This window comes from Lepidochelys kempii, chromosome 2, assembly GCF_965140265.1.
Source record: "Lepidochelys kempii isolate rLepKem1 chromosome 2, rLepKem1.hap2, whole genome shotgun sequence".
Lineage (NCBI taxonomy): Eukaryota > Metazoa > Chordata > Testudines > Cheloniidae > Lepidochelys > Lepidochelys kempii.
Window position 1 is genome coordinate 186,565,595 of NC_133257.1, and position 25,505 is coordinate 186,591,099.

General features: G+C 39.7%; 2 protein-coding genes across 14 annotated transcripts in view; one reads left to right on the forward strand and one right to left on the reverse strand.

Moving 5' to 3' along the window:
* Window positions 1–19,558, forward strand: part of UBP1 (upstream binding protein 1) — a 59,792-nt gene extending 40,234 nt beyond the window's left edge. For 3 of the 8 annotated variants that reach the window (XM_073333079.1, XM_073333082.1, XM_073333083.1), the window contains 8 exons: window positions 2,520–2,623; window positions 4,391–4,445; window positions 4,680–4,773; window positions 11,896–11,986; window positions 12,745–12,857; window positions 15,090–15,232; window positions 16,886–16,937; window positions 18,644–19,558. In XM_073333079.1, the coding sequence (XP_073189180.1) occupies window positions 2,520–2,623; window positions 4,391–4,445; window positions 4,680–4,773; window positions 11,896–11,986; window positions 12,745–12,857; window positions 15,090–15,232; window positions 16,886–16,937; window positions 18,644–18,681 (690 nt within the window). In that variant the 3' untranslated portion in view covers window positions 18,682–19,558. The other 5 variants (XM_073333080.1, XR_012157460.1, XM_073333081.1 and 2 more) reach the window with 5 other exon arrangements.
* The window catches only part of FBXL2 (F-box and leucine rich repeat protein 2), a 193,916-nt gene continuing 169,632 nt past the window's right edge, over window positions 1,222–25,505 (reverse strand). For 4 of the 6 annotated variants that reach the window (XM_073333076.1, XM_073333077.1, XM_073333074.1 and 1 more), the window contains 2 exons: window positions 24,083–24,295; window positions 19,469–22,901 (listed from right to left, as the gene is read on the reverse strand). In XM_073333076.1, coding sequence (XP_073189177.1) covers window positions 22,794–22,901; window positions 24,083–24,295 — 321 coding nt within the window. In that variant the 3' untranslated portion in view covers window positions 19,469–22,793. Of the gene's footprint in view, window positions 2,246–19,468; window positions 22,902–24,082; window positions 24,296–25,505 lie in introns of those variants that run through there. The other 2 variants (XR_012157458.1, XR_012157459.1) reach the window with 2 other exon arrangements.

The following is a 25,505-nucleotide window of genomic DNA, read 5'->3' on the forward strand; positions in this document are numbered from 1 at the left end:
CAATACCATACATATAATCTTTACTTCTGTGCTACTGCCTTCAGAGCTGAGTGGCTGGAGAGTGGCAACTGCTGACTGAGGACCCAACTCTGAAGGTAGCACCGCCGCCAGCAGCAGCACAGAAGTAAGGGTGGCAGTACTGCAATCCCCCCTACAATACTTTGCAACACCCCCCCACCACCACCACCACCCTGCCTCCATAACTCCTTTTTGGGTCAGGATCCCTACAATTACCACACTATGAAATTTCAGATTTAAAGAGCTGAAATCATGAAATTTTAGATTTTTAAAATCCTGTGGCCCTGAAATTGACCAAAATGGACCACGAATTTGGTAGGGCCCTATCATATAGTATTTTATCACAAATTATGGTGTCAGAAAATTCAGGTTTTTTGAACAATAACTCTTCAGGAAAGCAGCCAAAGAGTAAGACAGATGTAATTCTTGTCTTATTTGTAGTGGAGTCTCTTGGACTTTGGAGGATGAGAATTTGAGAATCTTCAAAGGAAATTACCCCACTGTCCCAACTGAACTGAGTGGTTTTTTTATTTCTCCTTAAAGTTAGTCAAAAGCCCACTGTGCAGTGTTACTTCCAGAACTCCAGAGTCTCAGGGTATTCTGATTTGGTGTAAATGCTAAAAAGTTAAAATTAAAAAATCTTTGGCAGCTTTAACTGAAGAAATTCACTATAAGCTGTATTAAAATCAAAACCGTTCAAAAGACAATGTCCCAGTGGTAAGTATATACAGAAAATTGCCTCACTAGAGCACAGGCAGGAGGTAGTATCCTGGCCGTGTGATGTTTTAGGGATGTCAGAAACCTTCCACCCTCTAAACTTTCCTCTTAGTGCTAGAGAAATAGATGGCTCGTTAGTTTTATTATTTGTATTGTGGTCGTACCTAGAGCTCACCATTAGAGATCAAAGCCCCATTGTGTTAGGTACTGTACACGCATATAATGGAGTCCTTGTCCCTGAGAGCTTAGAGTCTTAGTTTATGATGAGAGGCGTCAGGTAGATATGACAGAATGGGTGGGGGAGTACTGGGTAACAGTGAACGATCATGTTTAGTATGAGTGAAGTCGCAGTCTAGTATGCCAGCATTGGCTATATCTGTACACGGTAACAATGTGACATTCTTTGTATTAATAAAATGATAAGATCACAAATCCACCTCTAGAGTGAGTCCACTTTATATGCGATTTCCAAGTTTTCCAGCTTTTGAGGCCCCAAGCCAGTGTCTCTAGGAACGTTAGCCGGTTTTAGGATTTTTGGTGTACCCATTGCTGGCAAGTGAAAGCCAGACTTCTCGTACAAAACCATTAATAAGCATGTCAAAAAAATGTGCAGGCAGCATAAGATTTTTCTCATGTTATTGTGGTTCCTAGTCGATAAAAGGACCTTTCAGTACTCAAACCTATGAGGCATTTCAAGTTCACTGAATCTTCCATTTTGAAGTGTAGACTCCTGTTAAATTCTGGGACTCACTGTTTAGCTCTTGCTTCTCAACAAATAGCTTTAAAAACTGCCTTAGAGAAACTTTAGCTGATATTTGGGTTAACAGACAATCTTGGAGAGTGTATCAGAAACCTGTGTTGGCATGTCTAGCATGGTCTTGACCTTCAGTTCATTTAATCTCTCTTTGGCTGCTTGTTTTAGAGTTTATCCATTTGTCCTTGCACGTTTCTTTATTAAAACCTAAATCTTTTTTAAAAATTAATTTAATTTTTAATAGATTATGATAAAGCATTTGGAGCACTAAAACCAGTGTAATTTTAAAGGGCCTTTATCCTGGCTGGTAGATTTTTTTAAAAAATTGACCTAACTTGACAGTGGGTTTATCAGTAAATGCTTGTGATGAGTTACTTCATGAATGAAACTCCCAGCTTAGCATGAAACTTAAGAGAAAGCAAAACTGCATGGGGGCATCAATTTAGTCATATACTAAATAACTTTTAAATTTCAGTCCAAAGAATGATAGTCTGAAAAAGAAATACTGCTAGACATCTCAGAGTAACAGCTGATGTAAGCACTGTCAGGGTAGGCACATTTTAAGCTTATTGACTGAGTGCCATTTTGAAATCTAGTTTCTCCGCTTTGCTTATACTCACTATTCCTGAACCTTCTGTAGCCATTTGCAGCCGACTGGGGTTGTTTTGTGCAGATTTCAGATGTGTTCATTTTAAAAAAATTTTTTTATTAACTGAATAATCTCTGCAGTCCTTCCATCAGCTCCATCATCACCACCTTCATTGTGTCATTAGAAAGCAATAATCAAGTTGTTAATAAATAGGAATTTCCTTCATGGAACAGGGAAAAAAAAAAAAAAGCTTTGTTTTAGTTAAAATTCCTGGTCAGGATCAGATAGATGCATGGAACAAGTGGGGTGGAGGAAACTTAATTAAAATTAAGGTTAAAATTCTACAAGAGTGAATTTAGGGCTTTTGAGTGTAAGACTACATGCCAAAGTGACATAGGTTTTAGGATAAATGTATTGTTTAATTCTTTTCTGTATCATCAGTGCTCACCATGGCCTGATACTCCTACAGCATTTGTAAACAACAGCCCTACCCCAACACCAACTTTTACCTCTGCTCAACATAGTACCTACAGTGTCCCAGACAGGTAAGTTTCTTTTCTGTAGTTTAATCTGAGGTATTTTTAAAAAAATCAATCTTATGCTTAAAGCATTTTCCTTTAATTTGAATGTAGATCATATATAAATATGAAAGCTTGATTACCCGTCCCCAAAATTAAGCTGCAAGGGGGGGGGGGGGGAATGTAAAACTGTGGCCAACATTTTTCAGAACTCCGATACTTTTGGCATTTTTTTTCAATTGTAAAATTATTCCTCCAACCCCAGGAATCATATTTTCCCTCCTCAGTATCCACTGCTGGAAACTTTAATTTATTGACCCTAGCACAATTAATAGTAAATATCCCAGTTAAAAGGAAAAGTACTTGCTAAGGCCTTATCTACATGAAAGTCGGACCACTTAAACTGTATCAGTGAAGTTATAGCAGTACAACCCCCTCTCGTGTGGACAGTAATATTGGTATAAAAGTGCTTGTACCACTATAACTAATTCCTGTAAGAGAAGGGGGATATTACAGTAAATCTAATCTAAGAAATTCAAAGTGAAATACCAGGAATAGCTGCTAAGTAGTTAATCAATCTTCCTTCCTTCATTTAAACCAAGGGGAGTCAGGTGAGATAGCACAACTAAAGATGAGGGACCTAGGGGAAGATTTATGATCAAGAGTGTTGTCTTTCTCTCCATGTTTTTCTTTTGTCTTTCTACTTTTTTATCTTCAAGGGTGGTGGCTTACTGGTAGTAGGTGCTGTAGTTGAAGCACTTACAGAAAACATTTAATATGCATCTCTTTGCTTATGATGGTATTTGGGAAGGAGACGCCATGACAGTGACAGATTACAGATTTTACCCTTCAGACCTGGCCTAATGGGGGTGTTGGGGGGGGAGAAGAATGTTTGACAGAAGCATTTTCTGCAGAGAAAAGCTTTAAAAAGTACACAGGTTAGCTCTGAAACCTATAGGCTCTGCTGGAAACGATTGCTTAGTAATCTAAATATCAGGTTTTAAATATTTCATTTGTCTTGTAGACATGTGTTTCACATTTTGGTATGGTTGGCACATCCTTAAGTCTAAGCCTCAGAATAGAACTCCAGGCCAGTATCTATATCAGTCTTTCAGATTAGACTTTAAAAACGGAACCTATCTGAGCTGAATGTTATGTAAGAGTAGAGGTTAGCCTACTATTCTATCTCATGTTTTGCTCTGGTTGACTGATGCCCTCCTTGTCAGAGGCCTCTGCAGTGGTGCCATATGTATAAAATACAAGCAACTGGGTTGAAAGGTGCTATATAAATGTAAAGTATTGGTGTAATTTACTGTCACTAATGCAACATTCAGGAGAACCACTAATTTTTTTCAGGGTGTTCAGAAAGCTGATCCTGGCATCTCTACCTTTTTTGTGACTGACCTGTGCATCAGAGGATGGACAGCACCTCTCTTACCTCTTCAATCCTGTGACCACTATTCATTTCTTCCTTTTAAGATAGATGGTTGGATGTGTGAGTTTATTATGGGTGCTGCTTTTTCAGTTGACTAGCAGGGATTAGATTAGGAACCAAGTGATTTGCACAGTCTAAGTGATGATATTCCTCTTTCTTACAGCATATCTCCACCAGACCAGTTTATTCCCTAAGTGGTCTTTAACCTAGGAATCATGCTGCTGCCATAAAATAGGGATTTTTTTTTATCATTTTGGAAATTGAAGGTTACTTTTATCAATAATGCTTGAATGGTTTTATTCTCTTAACTTTTAAAAATCCAGTAATATCATTATTTTTGTTCCACCTCTCCACCATAGCAATTCTTCCTCCCCAAATCATCAAGGAGATGGAACTTCTCAAGGGTCTGGAGATGTGAGTATCTAGTTTCCTGTTCGGTCTTCATTACACAATGCAAACCTTGTACCTAATTGCTGAATAATCGGTGAAGTGGAGGCGATTCATACTGATTTAATTATTGCTGTGTTCTGATGAAAGGAAATTAGATACTTAATTGTTTTTAATAATGTAAAAAAGTAGTTGATTTTATTTGTTTTATTAAAAAAAAATTAACGTCAAAATTGTCGTCTTCAACCCTGTTTCTCACAGCAACTTCATCCTTCAGCCACAATCCAGGAAACTCAGCAGTGGTTACTCAAACATAGGTTCTCTACCTATACAAGGCTTTTTTCAAATTTCTCAGGTATTTTTTTTTAATGTCTATTTAGAGTTTTCCCTCAAGTTTTGAGTGAGAGTCTTCTCTGAAAAATTACTCTGTAAAAATGGGGTTGAATAGTTACTGTCTTTCTGATTTCTAGGCCAAACATTCAGTTTACAGGGGAAAAACTGCCTTTAACTGCCAGCTCTACAAACTCAACCTGACACTGAAAGTGAAACTGGGTTCTTTCTTCTGCATTACCACCAGTAATAATGGTTCACAGACTCAATTAAATGATGATTCACTCCTTATTTAGGAAGAAAATGAATTGACACACTGGATTAGATCCGTGGTCAGTGTCCTGTCTCTAACATTGGTCAGCACCATGTTCTTCAGAGGAAGGTGCAAGATAATGTAGGCCCTTCTTCTCCCCAGTTAGGTCTCTTCCTAATTCCTAGTAGTTACAGATTGGTTTAAGCCCTAAAGCATGAGGCTTAATCTCTTCCCAAAATTTGTTAGCATTAACTAAAACAACTCTGGATATTATTATTCTTCATATGTATAGCTGATCACTTTTTGAATGTTAATATTTTTGGCTTCAACAACACAATGTAGCAGTGAGTTCTAGTTTCATATGGTGTGTGAAGAAGTATTTTTTTTTATTGCTTTTGAATTTCCTACTTCTCCATTTTATTGAAATCTCCCTTGTTCTTAGAGCATGTGTCAGTGTAGATCCCACTGTAGACATGCATGTGACTGGAATTTCTTGAGTAGCAGTGTCTGTTGGGGCTTCATGTACACCCTGTGCCACACCATGCTCCCATCTGAGCGCATAAAGAATGGAATAGCCAGTCCGTTCTTACCACCCGTGGCAGCAAAATGGAACATGGTGAATGTCTGACCATAGATGTGGCTCAGCCTTCTTCAAATCTTGTGAACTTCTTCAGAACTCCTTTGATTATCTTCCTCTTCAACTGCTGGGATATTGGAGATTATTGGAGGTCAACCCGCCCTCTAAAGAGCTCCTTAACATGACAGACTTGAAACCTGCAGGCTTCAAGCCCTGTTCATGCTGCGCTGGACTAGTCCCCCTAAAAGATTTAATGCAGTAGGTGTCTCTTCTGCCTTGGAGAATCACACATACCAAGAAGATGTTCAATGTGCCTGATGTTTCTTGCTAGATTATGTTAAGTCATAAAACACAAGGTTCAAATGCCACTTTCCAGAACAATCCATAAAGGTCTGTCTTAGGGCCTGAGGAGAAGAGTTCCAAATCCTGCTAGAGGACAAACCAGGCTCATTCAGCACCCTCTGCAGCAGACAAGATACCAGTGTGAACAAAACAGCACCACAAAAGAAACAGGGCACAGCTGCTATGGCACCAAAGCACATATCAGCATCAAAACAGGGACCACCAACTACAGCGTCAAAGTCTAGCACCAACAGGTTGCTTAAACCATAGTGGTAGAGACTCCAGACAGAACTTTTGGTGTCCTCCCATAAAGACAGTAATGCAAAGCCTCTGCAGAGAAATCCACCAGGTCTTGCATTGCATTGAGGGCTAGGGAAATGGAGCAGCCTATGGCACCCAAGACCACACCAGCACTGACCCTGGCTCCAGGACCTACCCCCTCAGCATCAACACCAACCACGGTGAACGAGCCCAAGGTAGACTTGGAAAAACCACCAGTGCCGAAGCACCTGCTGCTACTGGTACAGACCGTGGTACTGAGAGTGCCATGTAAGTCGTTGTTGCTCGTAGAGGAGGTCGTCTCCTCCTCACTATAACCTGAGCATACATTCTCCCCATCTTCAAGCTGAGAACCCCTTCTCCTCAGAATGGAGGTCAATACCATGGAGTGGCTTGCCAAAATCCCCTACAGGGATCAGCCACCACCACAAGACTGGCAGTGGACTGGTCAATGCCCAAGAGTCAACAGTAATGCCACCATCTCAGGCATTGGGGAACCGGTCTTCACTGTAATAGAGGAAGAGGTCACGTTCCCAGTCAGCATCTCTGGCTAGACCATGTATGCTGGAATATTGGGAGGAACCAGATCCTAGGGTAGAGCAACACCAGCACCCCATATTGCCACCTACGGAACCTCTTAGCTTCATCTCCTGAAAAGGCAGTATCCTTGGCATTGGTACCAATGCCTGATGACTTTAAAGCGTTCTAGGCACTCCCTCTGGAGATAGAGACAGCAGTGGTAGAAGAGAAATACCAAATTATATGACATCTTATCAGTTCTTGGCCTGGATAATATTACCATCCCAAGAAAGAAGGGGCTGCTTGATCCAACCAGGCCCTGTGGCAGGTGCCAGCCACAATAATGCCCACCATGAAACAGGTTGAGAAGAGGTACCAAATACCTTTAACAAGGTTTGAGTATTTCTGTACTCACCCCAACCCAGGCTTCTTAGTTCTGTTCGTGGTACAGGAAAAAATCTGAGTTGAGCAAGAGTACCATCCAAGACCTGGACTTGAAAAGGCTTGACCTCTTTGGGAGAAAGTCTCACTTTTCTGCCTCTCTCTACAATTGCATGCAGCCAACTGCCAGGTCTTACTGGCCTAATATAACTTCTTAACGTAGTACAAGGTGACCCCCCCCCCCCTTCTTCCAGTGCTCCACAAGATGCCAGAGAGGTGGTAAGAAACATAATCAAGGGTTGAGGTTGTGTCAACTGGTAGCCTGGATGACACACCAAGTAACAATGAACATCTCCAGCACTGTGGTGAGATCTGTGGTAACCACAGTGATGTGCAGAACTTTGTGGCTCCAAGTATTGGGTATCCCGAGAGAGGTAAAAGTCACAATGAAGGCTTAACCTTTGTGGGCACAGAGCCCGTTAGCCAGCAGACTGCTCTGTACTCATTAAGACTCAAAGGCCACCTTAAATTCCCTGGGGAATATCACAAGCCATACATCCCCATATCACAAGCCATACAGTCCTCACCTGCAGATGAGGCCTTGGATGCCTGCATACCAGCACAGGCATCCTGAATACCAGGCACAGAAAATACCACGGTATGACAGAGGGGGGCGCCAACCTTCTTCCTCTTCAGCAATGCGCACCACTCCCATGACATGCCAGCAAATTTGATTGCACAACTGGGAACCACATCAGAACTGGTCAAATGAAGGTCAAACTACCTTCCAAAGCCACCGTCCCTGTTCCACTGGGCATGGTCTGCCATTATATCGGACAGATGGGTGTCAGAGATCCTTTCCATGGCTACCCCATCTAATTCCACTCTTGACTCCACCCACCACTTCTCTGCCCCTCTCATGCAATCAGAGGTGGCCTCATTGCTTTTAGGAACCATAGAGGAGGTTCCAAAGGAATGCAAGGGAAGAGGCTTCTACTCTCAGTATTTCCTAATTCCAAAGAGGATGAAGACCTTCTCCTTCTTACCTTAGACCTGAGGAGACTCAACAAATACAGACACCATGGCCCTTCAGTGTCTTCGTGGCAGCTAGAGTGCAAGGCAGTAGTAGGAACATATTTGAGGCGAGGGAATCCATGTCTATCCTTACTTGGATGTCAGGCTGATCAGATGCAGATCCCAACAGGAGAGTGCAACAGCCTTGGATAAGTTTTCTCTCTGTTCCCCCAACTAGAACTCCACATGAGTAATGAGAAATAATCCCCAACAACATCTCAGATGAGAGGGTTTATAGGAGCTGTGATCAACTCCCTATTAGTCAGTCTACCTGCCATAGAGCAGAGTCCAGTGTCACCAGTTGATGGTAAACTACCTGTAGTCAAACCCAACTATGATTGTGTGTGCATGTCTGGAGATCTTAGGCCATATGTTGCCAGGTATATATGTAACACTGCATGCCAGAATTCATCTTCAGCCCTTACAACTGTGCCTAAGGTCTGTGTATGCCCTGTCTGGACACTACATGAACAAAAAAGTCACAGTCCTGTCCCACATCCTACAAGAGCTGATGTGGCTGGATCCAGTGAACATACAAAAAAGGATCTGACTCTGTCCCCTCCCTGACTGACATTTATCACAAACAATCCAGGGACAGGGTGGGATGGCCTCATGAACCACCTGCAGGTCCAAGACACACGGGTCCAGGATCTGTGATTATATTTGACCATCTTGAAGCTGAGGGCCATCAGTCTAGCCTGCATAGTGTTCCTGTCCTCCTTTGGAATTCCATGGTACCAATCCTCACAGACATGTCTGCTATGCACTATATTAAAAACAGGGAGGAATGTGGTAATCCCCTCTCTACCAGGAAGCCATCAGGCTCTAGAAACAGTGCCATCACCACAGAATTATCCCATTGTCTATACACCTCCCAGAGGTCGTCCTCAACCTGGGAGACATTTTATGGAGGCATGCAGTGGTCAGATATGAGTGCTAGCTGAAGTATGTTTTAGATCTCATATTCCATCAATTAAGAACCCCTCATTGTTCACAGAAGACAATACCAAATGCACGAACTTCTATTCCAGAGAAAAAATTAACCCAGGCTTGTTGCTGGATGCCTTTCTTCTCTGGTGGTCTCTGACTCGTATATGCCTTCTTGTTCCCTTTAGTCTGTAGTGATCTAGCAGACCTCACTGATTCTTTTGCAATCTTTCTGCTTCTGATGTACTAAACTTTGTGTTTGTTTTTACATATTTAGCTATTTGCTCTTTGAAATCCATTTTGGCTCTTCTTGCCTGCTATAATTTATGCTGCTGTCTGACTAGTGTCAAATTTCCAAATTTTGAAGGATAGCTGTTTTGGTTCAAGTAACTTCATTAACCTTATCATTTCACCATGCTGCTTTACACTTTACTGCCTGAGTTCCCTTTTTGTTCAGTGGCATGCAGGTCGTCCGAGTCTATTGTTTTCTTTAGTATGCATGCCACTTCTAAGGATTTTACTTTCTTTAAGTTTTGCCTTTAGGGACTTTTTGACTACTCTCAGTCTATTAAAATCGGTCTTTCTGAAACTGTCAGTGTGTCACTTTTTGGTATCTTGCATCCCCCTAGAATTTTGACTCTAATTCTATTGTGATCACTCTATTACTTAGCAGCACAGCTAATGACACTTTCGAACTAACTCTTGTGTGTTGTTTGAGAGTAAATTGAGAATAGCGTCTCCTCTTGCGTTCCAGAAATAAGCAATCGCTTAAAATGTTGAAAGTGTTTCTCTAAACTTTGCCCCATTGTGCCATTTAGTTTATATGTGAATAGCTGAACTCTCACTTTATTATTTTTTTAGGTTTTGCTGCCTCTGTGTTCTCTCAACATTCTGCATTAGGTTTCCTTTTTTGATCCAGAGGCCAGTAACATAGCTGTACTAATTTATTTACATTCTTAAAGCTTAGGATTTCATATCAATACAAATTCAAATGCATGGTCCTCTCACTTAGAATGATTATCTCACTAGACTCTATGGAATCCTTAAGATGCAAGACTACTACTCTACCTAATTGGCCTAGTCTGTCTTACATAGTTTATAGCCAGGTATTACAGTATTCCACTAACTTTTGTCATTCCACATCCCTAATATCTATTATATCAGAATCGTCTTTTGTTCTGAGGAATTCTAGGTGACTTACTTTTGCTTTTTTAGCTTCTCATTTGTACATAAACACTTGTAAGGTGGTTGTGGGTTTTTGGGTTTTTTGACATTTTGTTTTTATTATTATTCTATTATTATTTCTCCAAAGTTTCCTCTGGTTTTCCTGTCCCTCTTCTAGATCAGTTGCATTTTGTGCTACCCTTTATTGGCTACATAGTACTATTCCTTATAATTACTGATATCTTTGAAAGATGTCCCTGTACTGCTCGGCTCCTGTCCTCTTCCCCCAAGCTCCTAGTTTAAAAACTCAGTCAAAACCTCATTTATTTTGTGCCATCAGTCTGGTTCCATTTTGATTACAGAAGGAGTGGCTCCATCTTATAGCTTCCCTTGGCTAAAAAAATCCCCAGTGTCTAATAAATGTAGACCTTTCTGCACCATCTTCTCCACTACACATCAAGACCCTGAAGTACCTCTGCCAAGCTGGAGCTGAATTTTCAGACTATGCCCTCAGTGACATTTGTGTAACCTCTTCTTCAGTAGATTTGCAGAGAGACCTAGGCCTTAAAATCAAATTCAATACACAGTTCTGTTGCCCAAGAAAGAAATGGAATTGAACATGTTATGTTACTGCTGTGTTGGCTCTGCAAGGCTAATAGGATTAAAAAATGGGGAGGGGGGGGAATTGTCATGTAAGATGATCTGACTCTGAATACACCCTAGGATGCAGCTGTGTCTATTAGGAAGGTGTCATTTTTGCATAATCATTTTTCAGAGTAGAACTGCACTTAACATTGTGGTCTTTTTATTGGTTGGCAGATGGTAGAAATAGTTATTCCTCTGTAAATGTGGATTCTTGATACCATTTGTGAGACTGTTCTTTGGTAACTGACTCAAATTAGAAAAGGTTGGAGGTAAAGTAGACAGCAGCTGATCTTGTGATATAGCATTCATTACATGTTGCCAGAATTTGGTAAATATATGCTGAAGCCCTACTCTCTGAGGTTCTTGATACAGTTAACATATGGACATCTAGCGACTGTGGTGGGTGTCAGAGGAACTTCTTTTTCATCCAAATTTTCTGATATGCATAATGTTTCTAGTGAACAGCAATGTAACCAGAGCATTTTCAGTGCACACAGTCTAAAATAAATGGTATCACAAAAGCTATACTACAATACAAGGATCAGCAGGCCGCGATAAAACAATACTTCTACTGGTGTATTTTTTCCTCCATTTTGCATCTGACTGAAACATTAGCCCAGGTGTAAATCTCTTAACCTTTTCTTAAGCCAGTTAAACTATGATTTATCTATAGAGCAGTCTAGTATTTTAAAACCATTTTTACTAAAACCGGTGACGTTTTGCAGTCATATTACCTGATTTTCAAGGGTGCTGAATTAAGCTGGAGCTAGGGGTGCTACTTTCTCTGAAAATCAGGTAATTATTTGTTGTGTGTTTTGCAGTGTTATCAAAATCATCTTAGTCTTTACTGTTGATGTTTATCTTTCAGTGTTGCATTGTTTTTCAAGGGCCAATTTTGTAACTTGTTTTTAATGAATATTGGATTCTTTTGAGCTTCCTTGTCCTAAAAGAAACTAGCTAAATCCTGCTCTTCTGAATTTCTCCAGGTGCTGATTTATTAAAGCTGACAAGAGAGGACCTGGTACAAATTTGTGGTCCAGCCGATGGTATTCGGCTATATAATGCACTGAAATCCAGGTAAAATGCCAAGTTTACATTTAAGTGTTTTTGTCCAATCACAGTAATGTGCCTTTCTTAGAATAGGGATTTGGGAGATATGAATTGAGAATTAGGGTGGCATATGCCTGTTTAGCTGTCTCAGGAGTTGGCAGTAATGTGCTCAAAAGAAGACTGTTTTGTGTACACCTTCAGGGCAGGCTACAGATATGATGCAGGCACTGATGAGTTCAAAGGTAGACTGTAAGACTGGTAGCAATGCAGTTGGGCAGTACTGATTTCTTGAAGACGGATGGGTTTGTTGCCAAGAGACAAAACTTCTCATTTAGGTGAGCTATAAAGAACCTAAATTTTTTGAGGTCATGGCTGCTAAATAATTAACAAATACAGAATTCTAATGACAAACGAAACTGATAATACATATTTAGTAACATACTGTCTTTATAAGAGCTGTAATTATTGCTATTCAGTAGCTGTGTTCCAGGATTCTGTTGTAAGCAAGTCTTGTGTCTGATTTTAAATTGTTGAATTAATTTTTAAAATTAAATTTACCAGCATCTGGCATCTCAATGGTTCTGAGACTAGACCATTAGATTAAGCCACTGGTGACAGTTTGTATGAGGTGTTTTTTGTTTGTTTTTAAATAGCTTGTAAAGCGGCGAAATTTTAAATACATTGTTAATGCAAGGAAACTGAAATAAGATGGATATAAATCTTCATACCGTTTTTGGGCAAGTGTGTTTGTTTTTAAAATTATATGTATCCTTTGTAAATTGCAGGTCCGTTAGGCCCCGTTTAACAATCTATGTCTGCCAGGAGCCACTGAGGAGCATACAACTGGAAAGGCAGCAAGATGCAGCCAATGGTGATAACAGCAATGGTGCAATATATGGTATGATCATACAGTGCTCTTTTTATAACTTACTAAGCAATGAAAAGGTTTGAAATAAACACGAGGAGAGGAAAAAGAGGAGCTGAGAATAGATTTTCAATGAAATATAATAGTTTAGACTAATTTATAAACTGCTAGAATTATGGCTTTACTCATGTGCATAGCATCAATAAAAATGTATCCAGAAAGTGAATATGCAGAGGAAAGTGGATTAATGGTGACGCACAGTTTTAGCATTGCAGAGATGACTACACTCCTAAGACTTTAAGCCAGAAGTAGTAGATGTGCTTCTATGGTGGTACACATCACACCTTCAAGAACAGAAAATTCAATATAAACTAGGCTTTTAAGTGGCTTGAAAAAAAATTTTAGGTTTTGTTTTTGTTGCATGGATAATGTAGTTAATGAGCATTCAGATGATCCATGGTGGTCTGCCAAGAAATTCACTTTAGGTGAATGTACAACTGTAATTGAAGGAACTTATGTTCATATCCATTTCAAACTGATAGGACTTTATATACTTGAAATGAAACTAGTGTGGTTTGGATAAGGAAAAATAGCTGAGGAGTATATTAAAGCATGTGATCTTGCTAGTGTTTGTCTGGCAGGTAACGGCTCTGTTTCCACCACTACTGAGAATGTAACTGAGTACGTTACAGAGCAATCACATTAAAGAACAAGTAAATCCACATTGCTTCTATTATTAGTCACTGGAACTACCTGAAGCTACGCTTCTCTTTCACTTATATCAACTTTTTGGAGAGAGTGGAGACTTTCCACAGAAAATCTGATTGGGGGTGAGGCTGGGGGGGGAGGGGGAGGAGGAGGTGGTATGACTGACTGAAGATCGTATACCAGCACTTAAACGTTTCCCAGTCAGGAAACTGGGACAGAGAGAGGCAGTATCTGTATGGAGTACAGTAGAACCTCAGAGTTACGAACTACCTAATCAACCACATCTCATTTGGAACCAGAAGTACGCTATCAGGCAGCAGCAGACACCACCCACACCCAAAAAAGCAGCGAGTACAGTACTGTGTTAAACATAAATTACTAAAAAAATAAAGGGAAAGCAGCATTTTTTCTGCATAGTAAAGTTTCAAAGCTGTATGAAGTCACTGTTCAGTTGTGAAACTTTTGAAAGAACCACCATAACATTTTGTTTAGAGTTACAAACAACCTCCGTTCCCGAGGTGTTTGTAACTTTGAGGTTCTACTGTATGTCCTATGTTAAATAAGCTAGAACTTCCTCTTGGATAAGTGTAGTTCCTCATTAAATTTGATAATGGCTAACACATCCAAGGTTCAAAATTGCTGTGAAAAAAGGAGGGGGGGGAAGGCATAGCCAAATATGTAACTGCTAGACACTTCTGCCTCTTTTCATTTATTAGAGCATTCCCAGCAACATGTACAACAAATCTGACCAAAGATTGATATCAGTTGTTAAGTGACATTGGAATAAAGTTTTTTTTTTTTTTTTAATTTTCATCTCTGGGAACCCACAATTGTATAAATCTGTAACATTCAAAACCAAGCATTAAACTGCCCACAGCCATGCTGCTGTTTGGAAAATAAGAAACTTTGACCATGGTTTATTTTGCTGTACACCCTCACTTTTACCATATCAAGTTATATAAAATTGAAGGGGGAAATCATCTGGGTGGACTCGGTAGAGAGCTTTCTTTGCAAGAAAACTCATGAAGCAAAGTGATTACAGTCTTGTAGCTCAGGCCAAATTTATTATCTGCCTTAAAAATAGAATATGGTAGATAATGTGATGGTTTAAAAGTTTTCCAGTAATTTTTGTAGCAGAACTAAAATGGATTTTTTAAAGGTAATTTTATACATGATACTGTAAAATTTGTCCTACGGATGCTTTGAAGGTGGTTTCAGTATCAAAACAAACGCAAACTAGCCCTATTCATAGAACTGTGCTGAAAATTGATCACTCTGACGAGATTAAAGGAAAAGTCATGGTTGTTTGTGCACATGAATGAACTAGAGAATGGGAAGAATCAGTGTTTGCCAAACAAAGGACAGCACTGTAGAAAAAGGTATTCAAGTTTCTAAGAAGGTATTGCAGACCAAGAACAGTTTAAAACCAACCCAAAAAAGGTGAACTTTAAAGTGGGGGGATGTAAATTTTACAACCCTACAGGAATGTGTTTTCACCTAAATGATTATCAATGACAGTATAATTCTTATTAAAAGTAAAAAGCTTTTTTCTTCTAGTTTATCATGCAATCTACTTAGAAGAAATGGCAGCCTCAGAAGTCACTCGCAAGCTTGCTTTGGTGTTTAATATTCCTTTGCATCAGATTAATCAGGTTTACAGACAGGGTCCTACTGGTATCCACATCCTCGTTAGTGATCAGGTAACGAAATTTTTTTGTTTTTAAAAACTTTTCCATTGTTTCATTTGTTTCTTAAAATAAATTGTTATTTCAAAACTGACAAGTTTACAAATTAAAAGTTGGTAAGTTTTAAGAGTTGTGGTTTATTTTAAAACACATTTGTATCCACACTTTCTTTAGGCAGGTTTCTCTGAGCAGCACTGCTTTTTTCTCTTGCAGAGTATGTAGCACACCCTTAATGTCTTCTGATACTTAGACCTTGTGTTTTTCATAGCAACAGTGTGACTGGAACGAAAGATTGAAGTTCTCCTTTCTTCACTCCCAAAGGTCAAAAAGACATTCCATAAAACTCAGAGTAGAATGTGGCTTAACCAGATTATGGTGTGAGTGGTTATCCTAGTACAGAATTCATTACTGGCAGTATAGTAATGACTAGGGCACAAGGGATCTGAGAGAAGGTCCCAGTAGTATATAATATTTGAACATTAATATTTTCATGATGTTGCATGTACATCAATTGTAATAATATGAAGTCTTTACCTTGCAACAGTAAAAAAAAAAAAATCGAAGAGTTAACTGACACTTTGGTTTGTGTAATTTATCTCTTCCTCACAATTAGTAATTTAAGAACTGAAAGATTATGGGAATGAGATTTACTATGTAGGCAGTTAATTATGAGATGCAATTTGTCGTCTTGTCTAGATACGTATTGAAGAAACATAGTATGCAAGTAGCAAGGTTTATTGTTAGCTGCAAATTACTTAAGCAGTTCATGCAGACAAAGATCCTAGCCACATAATGCTGGAGCCCTTTAAGTAGTGATGTTGTAAATGAAATATCAATAAATTATGCTTGTACTTAGACATTTTAGTAGCTCCTTTTGGGGAAATCTAGTACGTTGTACTAGTATGTTTTGTCTATAACTACATATACTGAGAAAAATATTATGAAAATAGTTGCATAGAGTGCCTGTTTAGAAATATTTATGGATCACTTTGGCATTCAAATTGCTTAACTGGCTTGCTGGCCTCCTAGATCAGGGGTGGGCAAACTATGGCCTGCAGGCTGGATGCGGCCTATCAGGGCTTTGGATGCCCTGGTGGGATTGCCATCCCAGTGGCACCGCGGGCTCTACACTGCTCCCAGAAGTGGCCGGCACCATGTCCCTGCAGCCCCTGGGGGGGCAGAGGGCATTGTGTGTTGCTCTTGCCTGTAGGCACAGCCCCTGGCAGCTCCCATTGGCTGGGAAGGGGGAACTGCGGCCAATGAGAGCTTTGGGGAGGTACCTGCAGGCAATGGTAGTGGGTGGAGCCCTCGGTCTCCACCCTGCCCCTCTTCCTGCGAGGTGGCAGGGATGTGGTGTGGGCAGTTCCTGGGAGCAGCGCAGGGCCAGGGCAGGCAGGGAGCCTGCCTTAGCCCTGCTGCACACCGCTGCCACCCTGGAGCTGCTCCAGGTAAGCGCCTGAACCCCCTGCACTAAGCCCCATGCTGCACCCCTCCTGCACCCCAACCCCGTGGCCTGAGCCCATTCCTGCACACTGTACTCCCTCCCTGCCCCAGTCCTACATTCATGGAATTGCCCCACCCATATATGGCCTTCAGGCCAAAAAGTTTGCCCACTCCTGTCCTAGATGGTACAAAATTGGGATTTTAATATCTCCTTTTTCTTTCTAGATGGTTCAGAACTTTCAAGATGAGAGTTGCTTCTTAGTCACTGCAATAAAAGGTATATTATTGTTTGTAATAATGGAGATAACTGGTCTAAATAGCTTCTAGATTTTAACTAAGAGGCAGAGTTTTGCTCATAGACATGCCAGCAGTGTTGTTTCTACAGACAAGTAACAGTGCAGCCAAGTAAAGTAACTTGAGGGAAAGAGGTGGAAACTATTGCTTTCAACTCCAAATTAAGAGATTTTATAATATGAAAGGTCTAATGCTTTTTCTTTTAGATAAACCTTCATCTAGAGATTGTTACTTATTAGATATAAATTCATGCCAGTACAGCTGTCTTGAAAATTTGAGTGAAGTAACCTGATCCAAATCTAATCCCCAAATGTCACTTTAAAACTAACAGTTCACAGGATTTAAGTGTGATTCTAAAGCACTGTTGTATCAGTGCTCACTAGTGTTCGAGATACTCCAACAGTACTTTAAGTTATATAGGGATATATTTTAAAGTTTCAAAGATAGAAATATGCCACAGTGGGTAATAAAAATTGAAGGTTGCAGCCTGATGCAGGACAAATTTACAACGGTTAGAGAGCCAACAGATGGAGCATTATTTTAGGTAGGGTTGCTACAAATCCCTCTTGTGATCTTGGTGTATATGCTACTCTAGCTGGCTGTCCCAATTCACATTTGTATAAAACTAAAAAAAAAAAAAAATCATTTAGTGGCTGCACATGCTTAGGCTGGCATTACATGCATACTTCTTCCTGCTTTCCAGCTTGCTTCATCACTATCCCTAGTCTGGTCTCCTCACACTTCCTGGTGTTGCTTACATGCCTCAGATGTGTTTTCCAGCCCCCATTCCTTCCATATTTGCGCACTATATACCATGTCTTACAGCTAATACATAACACATCCAAATGCCTTGGATTCATCACTTTTACATCTACAAGGTGTTAAAATTTATTTGTAGGGGGTCTCTTAACATCATACCAGGAGGTTTGTGTCTGTGGCTTGTCATTAATCAGATCTCTCTTACATTCAGATCTTCTGGCTAAAAATAAAAAATAGCAGCAGGTATCTGTCATAAATCCAGCTTTTCCCCCAAAATTTTGTGGTGTTGTGTCTGTAAATATATTCAGTCACTAATTTCTACTCCTAGTGAATCTGCGCTCTTCTACGGATATTAACATTGTTTTGAAAAATATTTTTCAGAAGTTCAGTAACTATCTACTGCATTTGTTTCAACAGGCCCACTGCTTTATCTGCATCCTGATGTTCTGGGCTACAGGGCAAATGGGCTTCTTCCTATTCTATATATTCACACACTTGTTTTGCTAATTTACCTGCTTTATTTTAGGATAACTAACCCAGAACTGATGAGAGAGATCAAAAACAGGAAAGAAGGAGGACTGCGTGCATTGAAATGGGAATAAAAGTTGTAGAAACAAAAGTAGCAAAGCAAGTGTCTAGATATTTAAAATTACATTCAAGATAATTTGAGCTCAAGTTATTAGTGTGTCAATATTGTTGGAAAGTGGTGCAGAATGTGTTCTGCTGGGAAAGTTTGCTGTTTTTATTCCCAAAATGGTCTGGTCATACGATAACACAGTATCAAATTAGTAGTTAGAAGTTTGCTTTTCAATATGAGTGTCAATAACTTACATGAATTTTAGACTGTTTTAATACACTGGTTAGTATCTGGGGTCTTGGATAAAGGGATGCCATTCTTTCATCTAAACCTGTGCTTTTTCTTCTCTGCAGCTGAAAATGGTGAAGGTTTCCATATAATTCTGAAATGATGTCATATATATATATAGAGAGAGAGAGAGGATATATACTGGACTGATATTCCAATGCAGAATGAAGTTATGCTTAATGACGATGAAGAACATCCAAAAACTCTTAGGATTGGACTTCACCATATAAAATGTTTCATATTGAAAACACAAGACCTTTCTAATGAGCTGTTTGATAGGTGAACTTTCTTATCACTGCCATAGCTAAGTGTCCTCATAAGAGGTATAATGCCATGACAGCCTATGTACAGGCATGGAAGACAATATAAGCAAAGGTGCTTGCCCTTTACCGAAATAAGGCAAATTATGGCCAGTAGATACAGTTTCTAGAAGCAGTATTGCTTTCCTATTATACTGTGTCCAGTTTGGAGATGAATGTAAACTTATTCTGGGGCATTTACCTTTCTGTGCCAGTTTGTCTATTACTTGCTTGTATCTTGCTGATTTTATTTTTTGATGTTAGCAGAGCACATAGTAATCTGTGTGGAGATGAGTAGTTAAGATGATAGTGATCAGGTTGTTGGGTCTTTGAGAGGGAAATTGTCAAAACAGCTTCCCTGTGTAAATTGTGTATGTAAGAAATGTAAATGCCAGAATAGGATTTTAATAAGTCCTAGCCAGATGCAATATATGCATGCAGCAAACTGCATTATTGACAGTACCTTGTTGAAAGGATTAACATAAATCCTGTGGGGTACGAAGTAATTGTTTTGCTTTTAACAAATTTAATGGAAACATAATTGCCTATGCATCCTTAATTTTTAGTTTCCAGTTTCTCTAAGAAGCACTGCTGCAGGGTGGTTGTTTTTTGTTTGTTTTTTTTTTTTTTCTTTTTAAAATGGTGGATTTAAAAACAACAAACTGCCAGTAATGATGGGGGGTGGGGGGGAGGTTGGTTTTTGGGGGGGAAATGTGACCCACTGGCACCAAGGGGCTACAACACAGCTTTAAGTACTGTCAATTACATTGCTCAAGAAACACTAAATATACACCACTTAATCTCTTTAGTAGCAGGTATGTCTTGCTATAATTACTCTTTATGGGCAGGTATCTTGACCTTTTCTGTGATTTCTTTATTCTCAGATTGATACTGTAAATTTTTTTCTTACAGTGCCTCTTCCATATGACCAAATAATTATTTTTGAAATAGGCAATGTGCTTTTCAAAATTGAGTTTTTCCTTGAAATTGTCCAATGTATGGCACTGCTATTCAAACATTTAATATTAATGTCCACTTATGAGTATGTATTATTATTTTGGTACTTTGGGGAAGATTTTTCAAAGGCAGAAAAATCCCCCTTTTACTCACAGTATCCCCCCTCCCTTTAAATCAATTTGAAAGTTTTGAATGCTGTAGTGCAAAATCATTTATAGAGAACAAAAACTACTACAGCATGCAAAATGCTACTTTGATATTATTTAATTCCTTCTTTAGCTGGGTTAAGTGCTTACCAAGAAAACCTTTTTAAAGCTGTAGTAATTCTGCAAATTTAAATGTTTTTCTACACTGATAAAATGGAATTTTGTGGACTTAAGTTCAAGTTTCTTCTGCCTATAAATTGTTCATCTTTGGGTACTGGTAGTTTATTGAACTGACAGTTGTCATTTCACCTCAGCACCATTTTCAAATCCCAAATGTTTTATAAGAGTGGAAAAATCCTTGATTGGAAAGTATCCAACTAAATTTAAAGGAAGTGTATAGTAGTTTGTCCAGCTCACTTGAAATTGGAATTAAATTATGGCACCAGCAAATTGCTTTTATTTTAAGATGTACACATTTCAATTTAAGTATAATAAATGTTTTTCAATAATTTTGTAAATGTGCTTATTTTTCTGTTAAGATAGAATTAACATTGTTAGTAGGAGCAATGCACTTCAGAGCAGGTAATTCAGCTCCCCAGCAATATTTTAGAAAACAAATTGAAAGAACTCATTAATTTCAGCTTGACCAAAATCACACTCTTTTTTTTTTTAAAAAGAGTAAAATATTAATGGCTTTCAGTGAAACAGAAGTTCAAGTAAATTATCAGCTGATTGTTTATTTGTTTCCTATATCATTTTTCTTAGTGTAAGCATATGTTAAATTTTGGTTTTTGTACAACTTTAATGCCCTCACAGTAAGATCCATAAAAATGAGCCAAACCTAAGGCAACACACAACTACTCATTCTGACAAGTTGCACTGAGTTCACATTTAATTTTGGTCTTCCCCCAATGTTCTGCTAAGAAAATTCCATAAATGAGAACCTTGATAATACAAGTATATACATAATATGAAAACTAATCCAGGAATTTTTGCTGTTGCTGCAAAGCTGAACCCCCCAAAGTTTAATACTAGGTCTTTATACCATATTCATATAGATTTTCAGCTATGTCAGTATCTTAAGTTCACAGATCTGCATACAACAGAAGTGCAGCTGTCAAAAGCTGCCTTAAATTTTCACATAAACGTTTTAAAACATAGTTCTAAACATTCCAGATTAAGATCAGTTTTAAGGGTGAGGTGTAAACGTACATACTGCATTCAGCTATGTTTTGCCAATAACTTAGGCTACACATACTGGAAATATTGCCTTACCATTAAGGGGGGGAATGTCTATTAGTTTTTGTCAAATTACATTACATCATTTTCAGGACTTATACACTATATCAGTTGACCAGTCTTTTTTAAGCCCAAGATATTTTCCTTTCAGGGGCTAATGTTGAGCTTGGGTGCCTAAGTGAGTATACAGAGAAAGTCCGTGCACACTAAAAAATGTAGCTTCCCCCTTAGACTTGTAGTTTTACATTCAGATTTCACTCTCCTTTGTAGAAGGCTTAAATCTACAGCTGAAATTCTGGCCTGCTGATGTCAATGAGGCCTTGATGTCACCCTACCAGATTAAAAAAAAGGTTAAAGGTATTAATGTAATTGTCATGTTGAACGCTCTCTGTTTCTGAAAAGTCTGGCTTCAAAACTTTCCTTCTTTAAGGAAACAAAAACCACTGCTTGTTTGGGCTCTCAATCTGCTCAGCCATGTCAACTACATTAAATTACTTAACCCAGTGATTTTCAACCTTTTTTCAGTTGCAGACCCCTTTGGAAATCTGAATAGTCTATGGCCCCCAAAGGGGGTCCATAGACCACAGGTTGATAACCACTCAGCTCATTGGTTAGGGTACAGGCCTGGGATGCAGGAGCCTAGCATTCAGTTCCTTGCTTTGTCACAGATTTAGGATATGACCTAGGGCAAATTAAGTTAACTCTGTAAAAAAGGTAGTAATCCCCCCCCCCCCCCACAAACTGCTGTTTAGGACTAAATATATTAAATGGGGAGATGCAATGCAGGAAGTATAAGTACCATACACAAATATTCTTTCAGCCACTATTAGTGTAAACAGCTCTACCTACTCAGCTAGAGCATATAAAAAGACCTGTGAACAGGGCACAAACTGCCATACCTTTCTTAGCCTAACCTACTTGGTAACACTTAAGACTCTTTAGAGAAATATTCAACAATTTGAGGAGTGCTCTTTCGTATAAAACAAAGTTTAAATTAAATTAAATAGTTTTCTGGAGGTTTACTACCTCTTAACATGGTGGGGAGTTTTTGTAGAAATTAAAAACTGTAGCAAAATAGGAAGCTATTTTTCATGATTACTTTCCCTTTTTTGGTCAACTTCTGCTAAAGCTGATTTGTCCTTAAACCTGATGATGTAATTGGTTGTGTGTATTGTACAACAGCAGTTTGGACTCTCATGCTGGATTGAGACCCTGAATTATGCTTACAAATAGGAACTAATATTCCAGTTTAGTGAGGCGTACAGGGTTGGGGCTTTCACTGAGTATCTACAACTCTGCAATACCCCACTCTACATTAGCAAATGGTACTCGGATTGTCCTATCAACAGCAGGGATGGTGGAGTAGATGTAATTAAAAAAAAGAGAGAGAGCATCAGTTACTCCACATCCGCATGTAACATTAAGACTTTTTACCTGTGAAAACACCTTTGAGTACCAGCACAAAATTGGGTGACGGCAACATCACTCCTACGGCAGTTAAGAAACTGACACTCTGCAAGCCATTTGCAGTCTGATTTTGTTTCCACAATCTTCCTTTGCTGATGCTCCTACTGTCAAAGAATAATACAGCACCTGCAGAGTCGCTGTCGACTACCTCCTACAGAAGGAGGAGGGGTGACTGGAGCAAAGTAGGCGTGAACTTTCACATCAGGTAAATGAGCCTGTAGATGAAAATTCAAATGAAAAATGTAACCACAAAGTATGAAGGGCAAAACCAAACTATTGCTGACAGATCACACTACTGTCAAAGCTTTTCTTCCTGCTCATATCTACAGATAGTGCATCCAGGCAAGCCATGTTTTAAAAAATGGTTTACCCTGCATTACGTGGATGCCAAGTCCCAGTGCTTACGTCCAGTAAAACTGGACAAGTTAAGGCACTGTAATAATCCAGAACCTGGCCATTCACTCATCCAAAAGCTATCATCTTAAATCTCAGTGTATCAGCGACGGTTGAACTGGTATTTACACTGCAGATGTGGGCTGGCTAACTTTCATTCTGCTGTTAATCACTAGAGGGTGGATTTCTTGTCAGTGAAGAAATAGAAGCAAGACTTTTAATTATATGTCTCCCCTACAACCATGCGTGCCTCAGCCCAGAAATCAGCAGGGCAGGGAGTGTTGGTACCTTTAGCAGCTCCTGCAAGGGCAAGAGGCAGACTTCATCGGTGCAAACTGATTAATTTGAAAGTGAATTAGCACAGCATTACTGTGTCCATGGATCAGTACTATGCCCTAAATATTGCCACATGCTCAGCAGAAAAATTCCTGTGCTTAAAACACAGGGAGTTACATAGAGGAGGGGAGACAGATACTACAAGGGCAGGGGATGTTAGGTCTGCTGTTACTAGGTAGATCCACAGGCCTAACTGCCCCTACTACCCAAATGTCCTATGCTTCATTATATCTGCATTGTAATGAGTATGCATGGTTGGTAGAATTTAAAGAATTCTACAGTCCTACAAAAACACAACTGTCACTTAACAAAACCCTGAGGGAATGGGAAACAAACATTAGAAAATAAACGAAAAACTACAGCTGGACTTTACATCAGTGGGAGAAAAGATCAGCATGGACAATTATTCTGATACCAACAGTAGCTTGGACTAAAACTGGAATTAGGCACCACATGGTGATTTTTCATCATATACCCATGGTACTTCTAATGCCTAAAGTTGGGGATCTTATAAAGTATGTTAATCAACATCCTTAGTCCAAAGCAAGGGAAGGTACGATGAAAACTCTGTTAAGCTACTGTAAGTGTATCCGATAGGATCAGGCTCCCTTGACTGCACAAATAACTGTCTCTCCCAAAGCTGAACCTTTAAAAACACAACACATACTCTTATTCTTTTGATTCCTGCTCGTGTGACTTGCTGACAGTCATATAACTCAATTCTCTCCAAACTGTGGCAGTTCTCCAGGTGCTCTAGGGTCACATCGGTGATAAGAAGACAATTGTCTAACTCGAGGACCTGGAGCCTTTCATGACCACAGGTACTGTTGCTCAGATGCAGAATCCCATCATCTGTGATCAGCTCACAGTGAGATAAGCTCTACAAGACAAAAGGACAATGTAATGTTTCAGTCCACACTCTTTTTTTAATTATTATATCTAATGGAAATGATCAGGACTAGGAACAACCTCAAGCGACTCTGTATTTTTGGATTACCCTGTTCAAAATACTTGTACTGTTAGCTTCTGCAAAAGGATTAGTAATGAAATGGCACTAAGAGGCATATTTAAAATGCTATCTCCTTAAACCTGAAGAGCAGGAGAAGCAGTTGCCAAAATGAGCCGCTTAGGGTTGCAGCAGTCAGAAAGGCGCACTTAAATCATAATTTGACTTCATCATTCCAGACCCAGGGAAGGCACTTTGTAGCAACGGCCAAACTCAGCACTCCCCCTTTGCTCTCTAGAGATGTAGAAATTCTGTTTAGGTTGTTGCACAGTTGGGTGTCTGTGATAAGCCACATGAACACTGCATGCATGTATTCGTGCATACTCTGTGTATCCATGCAAACAATCACCTCAAAGACCCAGTTACTATGCTGAAGTAAAAGACAGTTACCTGTTCCGTAACTGGTGTTCTTCGAGACATGTTGCTCATGTCTATTCCACTGCAGGTGTCTGTGCACGCCATGTGCACCAGTGCCGTAAGTTTTTCCCTTAGCAGTACCCGGGGAGGGGGGGAAGCACCGCTGCTACCCCTGGAGTGGCGCCTCTATATCATGCTATAAGGAGAGTGGGGAGCTACAAGATTTACAGAACAGTTTAATCCGATCCACGTAGAAGGCCAGTGCCCTGCGCACATTGAGTGTGTGGAGGCAGCGTTCCTCATTGAAGGAATGGGGCTTGGGACTGAGCATGGGAAGGAAGATGTCCTGTTCCATATGGAAGGCAGAGACTACCTTTGGGAGGAATGCAGGGTGTGGGCGAAGTTAGACCTTATCCTTTTGGAAGACTGTACGTGGAGGTTCCAAGGTCAAGGCCCTGAGCTCTGAGACACGTTGGGCCAACGTGATTGCTACAGGGAAGGCTACCTTCTCGGAGAGGTGAGACCAGGAACACATGGCTCAGGATTCAAAGGGAGGCCCCGTGAGGCAGGACACCACCAGGTTTAGGTCCCATTGCAGTACAGGGGATCTAGCATACAGGAATGAATGGTCAACCTCTCAGGTAGCGGGAGGTCATAGTATGGGAGAAGACAGAGTGCCCTTGCACCGGTGGGTGGAAGGCCGATATGGCTGCCAAGTGTACTGATA